The following is a 10,175-nucleotide window of genomic DNA, read 5'->3' as shown; positions in this document are numbered from 1 at the left end:
GTGATTCGTGAATAGTGTTGCGACTATACACTAACATTTCCAACACCAACAATTTCAAAAAAGAAATTAACTAACTATAAAAATAAAAATATAACGAGACTGAATATAACCGTCTTTACTACTTGTAGATTGCTAGTAACTCAACAAACTGGTTGATTCAAAGTCTAATGACAAAATTAAAAGTAACTCGGATGAATTTTTGAACAGGAAAATGTCTTTAGTTAATAATAAATAATCTAAAGGTCTGTTTAGACGATCCAATTTTCTTGGATATATGAGCAACAAGTCTACTGAAGCCAATGCACTATCTGACTCCTCCCCAGGCGTTTTGGTGTTACGCAAACGAATAATCACTCCGGCGTCAGCGACGGAGTTGAAAATTCGCTTAGGTTTTCTTTTGTTTAGCCTCTTCTGCAGGCATCTCTTGTGTATTTAAAAAATGCATAAATACCTTGGGCTAGCTGTGTCGGGGAAGGCGAGAAAAAAGCGGTAGAGATGCCCGCCATAAATCGACACAACAAGCTGCACGGCGTATACAAGCTTGCGTATGCTAATTTTAGAAGAAAATGATAAAATCGTACTCTGTATAGGCGAAAGTAGAAAGGAGTGAAATAAAATTTCCTGGTTTATTAGAATGTAATTTGATACTTTTGATATGGATTAATATTCATATCAAAATGTTATTTCACATGTCTACATGGCTGTGCATTTAGGCGAAATCAAGCAAATATTAACGAGAAAAAATCGAATTTGGCAGCGTTTGACTCAGTAAACGCGCACGGTTTTAACGCAGACTTCTCGGGAGGCTGCGATAAAAGTGGGATTGATGTTTAGACAGATGTTAGTCCAGTTGAATGTATTGCTAGCCTGCTGTAGATCATAGATGTATGCCTCCTCTTGTGTCAATTCATTGCATGTAAGATTGAGTTCCTTAATCTTTTGTTTTGCAACACCCAAATCTTTTTTGATGCTTGTAAACTGTTCTTGTCGCCGAGCCGGTTCGAAGCACTGGGCGAGGGTATTAATTCCGCCCGGAGATTTTGATTACGCCCAGGAATGCAAATGCGAAATGAAAGTTGTCCGCCATTATGTCATGGACGTTGGGCGTTTTTGTAAGTTATGCGCATGCGTGAGTTTAAGACTGAGTTGGCTAAATTGAAATTTTAGAACGCGTTCGCGTTCTATTTTGTTAAACATGTGCTATTGCTCAGGGCCTGTATTTTCGCTAGGCGGAATTTTGCGCTCAAACAATATTTTCCGCGCGGAAACTGAAAAGTACAATACTTTCAACTTTGTTGCGGGAAAAATGTTGCTACGCGCGTAAAATTCTGCCTAATATTACTATTATTGTTAATACTCCTGTTGTGATTCGTATGTTAAAATAGAATTTTTTAAAACTAGCTGCTTCTAAAGACTTTGATTTCAACGAGCTGCAACTCGCAAGACAGCGTTCTCTCCTTACCCTTCGGGCTTCGACAGCGGGAAAAACACTCCCTGGTCCGGGTGTATCCAACACCAGGGAAATTGGTATTCATGACACTGTAAAATGGCTATTTTCAGACGATTTTGTCGAGTGCAATCTACAAATCCTTTGGGCAATTGAACATTTATAAATATTTTTTCTTAATAGCAAATTTACTCCCGAAATCATAATATAAACCAGCCTATTTCAAAACAATTTCGAGATAAATGTTAGAACTTGATATAGCATATATTGACCTACATATTGACGTCATTGAAAGTGTTCTCCCTAACAGGTATTAATTCATGTACAGCCCGAGTTGACGCTATATAGAGGTTCACTTTACGTGTTTTAAACCTCCTATTGCTATTAGTTAAAACGGATTCAGTTACTAACATTTCATATAACAATTCACTTGGACCCTAAAATGCTCGCAGCAATCCCTACCTTGCAGGTAACCTAGTATTCAATCTATATTTTTCTTACGTGAAGTACCGTCCCAAACAAAACTATAAATATGGAGGGAGCATCAGGAGTTTGTTCAGAAATCTCAAAAATTGACAATGAACTTGAACAAATAGAGCTCCAAATTGAAGTGTTATTAAAAATACAAGAAGAATTGAATAGCAGAAAGGAACACTTAGAGATGCAACTAAATGAGAACGAGGTATTTTTGGAATCCAAAAGGAAGGACTGGTCGCTAAGGAATTTTGAATGGTCTGAGCAACTTGAGGATTTGAGGGAGAAAGTTTTTCATATTGACGAATTTCGGCCATTGCAGATTGAATGTATGAATGTTACCATGTCAGGTAATATACAACATTTCAAATTTGAAGTTTGGTATACAGGCTGTCCCCCAAAAAACCAAAGCCATATAGAATTTTGAAATCACCATTACAATGTGAATATATAATAGAGTTGATCGAATGCCTAAGCACTCACAAGTGGGACCCACAAGTGTGTAAATGTTTAACATAAGCATTTTTATACATGATGACAGTCAAATTTTCTTGTATGCACAAATGATCTTTATTAACAATATTTACACTTTACTAGTCTAATACAAATATGGATATTTGTATTTACGACTATACATTACACCATTTACGATATATTTACGACCATTAGCACCATGACCTTCAACATGTCCTTCTTCTCCAGAAAATTTAAAACTTTTGTAATTAGCACTTTATATAAGTTGCATTAATGTTCATGGGCAATGTAATTGATATAATTCCAGCCTATTTTGAAGGCCCAGACACTGCCTGGTAACTGCATGTGGATACTGTTAAATCTGTTTACATCCTAATTTTAGGTTTGGACTGTATTCTGATCATGCCAACTGGTGGAGGTAAAAGCCTTACATTCCAACTCCCAGCTTTGTTATCCCCTGGGTTTACACTGGTAATATCACCTCTGGTATCCCTGATGGAAGATCAACTCATGTCACTACGGGAATATAATATTGAAGCTAGCTTATTGAATGCTAGTAGTTCCAGAGAACATATTAATTATGTGCACAGTAACATGATAAAAAAAGATTCAGGATTAAAGATATTGTATGTTACACCTGAGAAGATTGCGAAGAGTAAACGGTTTATGGCAAAACTTGAAAAAAGTTACACAGGTGTAGTATTTTATATTGGAGAATTTATAGCTCTAACGTAATGATGCAAGAGATCTAGGTCCATAACATTCAATTAAATCTTGCTTTAAGTTTTACTATTGTATTCAATGTAACAAAGATTTTGCAGGGGTGCATGTTATTGCCACCATTTTAAACCCAGGGCCTCTATTAACATAGTGGATTTTTTTGACATGCAGGATCTTGCAAAGGTTTTGCAGGAACTTGCCAAGGTTCTCCAAGATCGTCACAAGATCATCTGTGATCGTCACAGATCTGCAGCACACGTCTGAAATACCTTTCTGGATCTACTTCTGTTACATTTAGAAATACTAACTTCAGGTTAGCGAAATTCTTTAACATGTTGGTGGCCGTATAATATTATATCTTTCTTATTTCAGCTGGCTGCCTGTCACGTATTGTGATAGACGAGGTCCACTGCATCAGCCAATGGGGACATGACTTTAGACCCGACTATAAAATTCTCGGAATTCTAAAAAGACAATTTCCAAATTGTGCAATACTCGGACTTACTGCTACGGCAACATCACGTGTCATTGAAGATGTTAAGAATAATCTAAATTTAACATCGGACTGTGTTATACTCAAAGCTTCTTTCAATCGCCCTAATCTTTATTACGAGGTAAGAAGACGCATATGTACACATTTAATTAACCATGGTTTTGTTGTGCTGTCTGTAGCGTATAAACAAATGCTTTGATTTAATATTATTTTGTTTACAATTTGCATGGCTATCAGATAATTATGTTGTAATGTCTACACATATAGGGGAGGCGGTCCACTAGGTGGAATTTTTTGCGGAGCGAAATTTTTTATTGTCCCCGCCCTTTCAACAAAGAAAGATTCCGCTCCGCACGCAAAATTCCGCCTCGTAGAATGGCTGAATGATAAAAGTCATCATTTTCAAATTAAGCGAAATTTTGCGCCCGATTTTGAATCGTTGGTGTTATATTTTCCTCTATATTTCGCCTGAAGCCACTGCATGCAAACTGATTGTTGCTTTCTAGTCCTGCGGGTTTTTACCAATTAAATAACCATGAGGTACGGTTTCTTCCAATCAGAGTTTCACCCCAAAGCGCTGCGAACAGACTGATCATCGCCTTTGAAAGTAGAGTTAGTAAAATAAGTTTGAATTTATGAAATATATTAAGGTTAGAATGAAGCCGTCGTCGCCAGTGAATATATTGAACGAAATTGCGTCAGTGATTAAGGCACAGTTTTTGGGAGAGTCAGGTATAGTGTGCATGTAGTACTTTTCATTAAAGTGACTTTGTATTGAATGTTCGTCAATTGGCATGGTATGATGGTAATTTACAAAGCACGCCATGCACATCAAATTAAACAGCGCCGAAGCTTAAAGGTGGTGTTAAGGTTCACACGATCTAACTTTGTCGTATTCAATTCACTTCTGATGGATGAAATGTAGTTTGTTATTGATAAAATAGTACTGCAGTTTGCTGCCCATATACATTGCAACTCGAAAAACTACAAAACCTCCATCAGAAGTGAATCGGATCCGAGAAAATTGGATCGTGTGAACAGACCTTGCAACTTGCAATGCGATTCTACTCCTGAGGCATCTAAAGTTGTCAAATACAACATTTCGTGCGATGCGCTAACGTTTTAAACAGCCTTTTCAAATTAACATCTTTCAAAATTATAATTCCGTAAAAATTGTAAAAGCGCGTAAGATTTGATAGAATACCTGTGAATGTTTACCAACCTAAATGAACAATGCTTGGCAACTTCCGCTAGAGGCTGATTAACCGTGTAAGTAAGTACATAAATGTAAAAATTATATCCATATAAGCAAGTAAAACTCATATCAACAAGTAAACCTTCAGTTGGTAAAAGTAAAAAAACCATGATGATTTTCTTCAACTCCGACGAAAAAGTTTTAACACAGCAAGTAAAAGGGAAAATAATTTTTTAAATATTTGCTGTGAATTTTTTTGTGTCACACCGGGATCCAGAGGTTGTGGTCAAAGTCGTATCTTTTCCACAATTGCATTGCATTGGCCAAAAGCATCTGTTTTCATTCTCGTTTGACCGTGCTATTCAAGATAATATGCCTTTAGTAGTCTTAAGGCCAGTTTACACTTGCAAATTTAGGTGCGATTTTCTTCTTTTGATAGATGTGAACGAGTAATTAGTACGAACGCTCTGATACTTTGATGTATAAGAGCTCCTATTTTAAGATCTGTGACTCATTCACCCGTTCGGCTTTTACTCTTTTTTGGAAAAACTTTTTTGTTTAAATTTTTATTACCATATAGGGATAGTTTATTGTCTCTCAAGGAAAGATTCCTTTGACGTCGCTTTGGGACTCCGCAAACGCGAAGTTAGCGCGAAATGTTATCATGCAGATTTAACACCTGAAGCTCGCACGAAAGTGCACAATTCCTGGACAAAAGGAAATTTAAAGGTGCTCTGTTTAATATTTTTTTCTGAATGATTTTAAAAGTCGTTCCGGTTAAAAAGACCTACAACTAACCCATGCCTAATATATCTAAAATAAATACATAAGAGATGCCTGCGGAGGAGGCTAAAAAAGACCAATTGTTTATATAATTCCCACTTCATTCTCCTGTGCTGTCGAATATTATACACACACAATCGATATATTTAAACAAATTTAACTATTGAAAATTTAATATATTACAGAAAATATCACAAAAAACACTTTTTTGTTCCTCCCCTCTTCCTCGTTGCTTCCTCATTTTCGTTGCTCTGACAACCTTAACTCAAGTTCTGGGTGTGTGTAGCCTGTCCCTTCGGCTCACTCCCAACATGCTTTGCGTATTCTTTGTTTTTTTTTCTAATAAAATGAAAGGCCAGGATTAAACAAAATGGATAACAATAAAACGCTCTCTGTCCAAAAATATTTTGTATTTAAGAGCTTTCGGCTGTCAGACTGCAGCCTAAGACGGGTGAAATTAAGTGATTTACACAGTGTATTTCAAGCCATTACCAGAACCATATTTAATACTCTAAATCAATAACTTACACTGTATTCGCCCGTTGAAGGCTGCCGTCTGGCTGGAGAACCAGAAAACTCGTAAATATACAATATTTTTGGTACTGATAATTTTTGGTACTGATAATACTGATAATTACTATAATGAGCTTCTTTTTTATTTCATTGTGAATTTCCCGTCATGTTTTCATAGATGAGAAAAACCTTGTATTCATGAAAGGCGTAACATATCCCAGTGGCCAGACATGTTTAAAAGTAAAATAAATTATAGGGTTAATGAATAAATCAGTCACCCTAAAAACCTACGACGACTCGCAATATCCAAGTTTCACGAACGTCAGTGTAGTATTTTAGTTTTAGTTTTAGTTTTCACCGCTAAGACACCGCTGTCCATATAATGTATTTAAGGTGATCGTGGCCACTACTGCATTTGGCATGGGGATAAATAAGGCGAATGTACGCTACGTCATCCATCATACTATGAGTCAATCTCTGGAGAATTACTATCAAGAAAGTGGTCGCGCTGGCAGAGATGGGAAAAGAGCTCAGTGTATATTATATTATAATCCAACTGATTCCAGTCGGCTGAGTTGCATGGTAAGAAAATGTTTTTTTTCTGTGTTCTATATTATGAAACCGAAGCGTATTGCTTGCGTAAATAACAACGAAGCATCTCGCCTGATTATATTATATTATTTTCAATTATGACTGGTCAAGAAAATCTTCTACGGTCAAATTTATTCAAAAGAATGAGAAATTTTGATCTATAGCGCATGGCTTTGTTTTTATGTTAAAACTCACAGTCTCCTGTTGCGTGTTTAGTGGGGGTGGAACATTACTTTGTTACTCAAATAACTCGTCCAGATCTTTTATATGTTCTTCATAAGCGCCTGACAAGATGAAACATGGGCCATTATACGTATTAATTTCGAGTGGAATTATACAAACTTCAATTTTAAGCCAGGAACAGTGAGTGTGTATAATTGAAGTGTGTATAATTCCACTCGAATTTAAGACCCTTTCAACCTCTAGAATTTACATACATCGAGTAAAGTACCAAAAATCATAATTGATTTACCGGCTTTATATGTGTTAAGTTATACCTGAAAGGATTTCAACCTCGTCCCCAGGGCAAATTTCCTGCCACCCCTAAACACGGAAATTGGCCATAGGAACGATCTTAGGGAATGTTAGGGCGGTTGAGGACGATGTATTACTTTATATATTTTAATTTGTCTATACAATTACATTGAGTTTTTACCCAATATCTAGGTTTTTACGGAGCAAACGGGGTTACCGAATCTTTACAAGATGTTATCATATAGTCAAGACTTGCAATCATGTCGTCGTTCGTTGATTGGTCAACATTTTGGCGAGGAATGGAAAAATGAAGAGTGTAAAGGAATGTGTGATAACTGCCAGAGACGGGAAAAAGGGGAAGGTGAGTCTCGTGAGAGTCATTGACACTTGAAAACTCAATCTCTCACTATTAAGGCCCATTTACACCATACGATTTGTCGTATGCGATTCGTACCCTGGCATATGTGAACGTATGAATACACTTACAAACGTGGCAGTTTAAATTCAACCCAAAACAGAATTGAATGATTATTGTGGCATAGGCCCTCTTTTTCATTCGTCAGAATGATAATTACATACAATGTAGTCTAGTCTAAATACGCCTTTATTTATCTTCCTGCATGCTTGGTCGGTTGATGCTGTGATATCGGTTCAGGGTGCTGGGGTGTGGGCATCTCACAAATTTCAGGAGAATTTGAAATTTGCGTTCCAGTTCAGGCTTTGTGGGATTCGACGCAATTTAAAAAATAATTTCAAAGTTGCAGTAAGAGGCTGGTATAATTGTTTTGTGTACAATCGTCATTTGGGGCTGTTTTGTTTTGTTTACAACATTAAAGCAGGCCCTTGCCAACCTCACTATCAATATGTAGTCACCTACTTCAACTTCCACGTGTCTCTGACAATCATAGGCTATTTTCACACGGATGCATGGTTTAGTTCGATCTGAGATCGATGTAACGTACAACAAGTTTGAAGTCATGAAAATTTGAGATCGATCTCAGTTAACCCGCTTCAGAATTTCTCTAAGGTCTGAGGTCCATCCGAGGTTGGTCCGGTTCATATGCTTTTACCCCAGCCTATTTTCTTCGTATATTCTCTTGTAGATAACAGTATCGCTTTAAGAAAGGATTTGACGAAAGAGGCGCAAAATGTTTTAAAGATCGTAAAACGCGGCCTAGAAATTGATGAACGAGTTACGATGAATAAGTTATTCCAAGCCTGGAATGGCAAAGGAAATAAGAAATTGCGATTGAAAGATGTATCTATACCTTCTCTAACCGCTGTGGATTGTCTGCGGTTCCTCATTCACCTAATACTTGAGTGTATTCTACGTGAAGATTTCCATTTTACCCCCTTCTCAAAGATACCGCATCTTGTGCCTGGACTGCGCGCGAGGGAACTTTCGGCGGGAAATGTATCAGTATCAATGTTGCTATCGAGTCAAACGTCAATCCAGGTACCGTTATAGCTTTGCTCTCTTGTAATTAAGTGAACGGCGTTCCGTCAACTTACTGGAGCAGTCTCCTGCTCCACATTTGGTGAGGTTGAAAATTTCTTTGTTTCCGAGCATAAAGGCCCTGTTACACGCTCTTGCAACTTGCAATGCAATTCTACTTCTAAGACTTGTAAATTAGTGAATAGTCTTGCAGAAGAAAATTACATGAAGTGTAATAAACGCAAAAGTTGAATTGCATTGCAAGTTGCAAGAAAAATTGCACCGTGTAACAGGGCCTTAAGATTAGAAAAATAGTCGTTCAGATATTTGAATATTTCCTTCATAAGCGGTCTCGTTATAATTATAATGTAGGATAACAGGCGTAAAATAGTTAAATGTATTTTTTTCCACAAAGAAACTTCAAAAAAAAGCGTCGAAGAAACGAGACAGAGCCAAGTCAGGCAAAGATGATATAAACTGTGGCACTAAAATAGAAGCCAAGAAAGCTAAAGTTGAAGTGGACATTACTGACAGTGATAGCTTGAAGCCATCATCGTCACAACCGAATAAGAAATTGAATACTCACTTGCCTTCTTCAAGATCTAATAACCCTGTTGTGATTAATATTGATTAACTGGATTACGAGTATTTGTTTCTTTGAATGTCTCCAGATCAGTGTGAGATCAGAGTGTTTCGTGTATGAAGTCTGTTCTCAAAATAATTTCTTCAGTCTTCAGATTTTGGATGTAAAAAAATAAAATAGCATTGCCACGTGTGTGACCAGAGAATCACCCAATGCATGGTTCTCATAACTCTAACATTGTTCCCTTTTTTTACATTTCTGGGAAAGGACTTCATCTTTCTTAGAAAAATGGCTTTTAAAATTCTATATGATAAACTGTGTAAAAGTCCATTTTACGCTTCGTTAAATCTCGGTAACCGGGCTCGTACGAACAGCCCCTAAGTAAGACTTTAGCTCATCACTGCGGATTCAGCTTGACTGTTAAATGCATGTAAATAGTTTTTGCGTTAATTTTAACAATTGCGCGATGACATTTCTAGACAAACAGTGACACGTTTCCTGGGCGTAACTTCAATGGCCGTCTTGAAAATTCAAACGTTACTGACATAAATGACCAAAGTAGAATTCGGAAAATGTCCGAGAGGTGTTTGCTTTTTAACAGAACGTTAAAGCCCTGCACAGACTAAAAAGTTTTCCTTGACAAGTTTTCTTGGCCAGTTCACTTGCTGGTGTGTACGCGAAAAATTTGACAAATTTTTCTTCACAAGTTTTACGATAATATAACTTGCCAAAGAAACTTGTCAACGAAATCTTGTTCGTCCTACACACCAGCAAAGCAGAACTGGTCAAGAAAACTTGTCAGGGAAAAGTTCAGCTATCTACATTTTCAACTGCAACCGGTAGTTTGACTCAAAGGCATTGAGGTACAAAGGTAAGCCCCAGAATACTGGGGCCGGTTGTATAAAAACGTAAAAAAACTCAGTCATGAAAGAAATTGAAATATATCTGGGCATGCAATAGTGGTTTACGACTACATGATAAAGCTCCTAAAAG

The 10,175-nt window shown here is 37.0% G+C and overlaps 1 protein-coding gene across 1 annotated transcript; it reads left to right on the top strand.

Moving 5' to 3' along the window:
• The first annotated feature begins 1,967 nt into the window (after positions 1-1,967).
• LOC114540624 (ATP-dependent DNA helicase Q1-like) lies at positions 1,968-9,818 on the top strand. Its single transcript, XM_028560749.1, has 9 exons — positions 1,968-2,271; positions 2,778-3,089; positions 3,488-3,729; positions 4,259-4,340; positions 5,384-5,532; positions 6,493-6,681; positions 7,357-7,525; positions 8,268-8,620; positions 9,015-9,818. Exons 1-9 carry the CDS (start codon positions 1,980-1,982, stop codon positions 9,231-9,233), a joined length of 2,007 nt encoding a protein of 668 aa, XP_028416550.1. The 5' UTR covers positions 1,968-1,979; the 3' UTR covers positions 9,234-9,818.
• The last annotated feature ends 357 nt before the right edge of the window (positions 9,819-10,175 follow it).

Source organism: Dendronephthya gigantea, unplaced genomic scaffold (assembly GCF_004324835.1).
Source record: "Dendronephthya gigantea isolate DGI-Jeju-01 unplaced genomic scaffold, DenGig_1.0 000003F, whole genome shotgun sequence".
Taxonomy (NCBI): Eukaryota; Metazoa; Cnidaria; class Anthozoa; order Malacalcyonacea; family Nephtheidae; genus Dendronephthya; species Dendronephthya gigantea.
The sequence above is the reverse complement of the archived record's forward strand: the minus strand, read 5'-3'. Positions and strand labels throughout refer to the sequence as shown.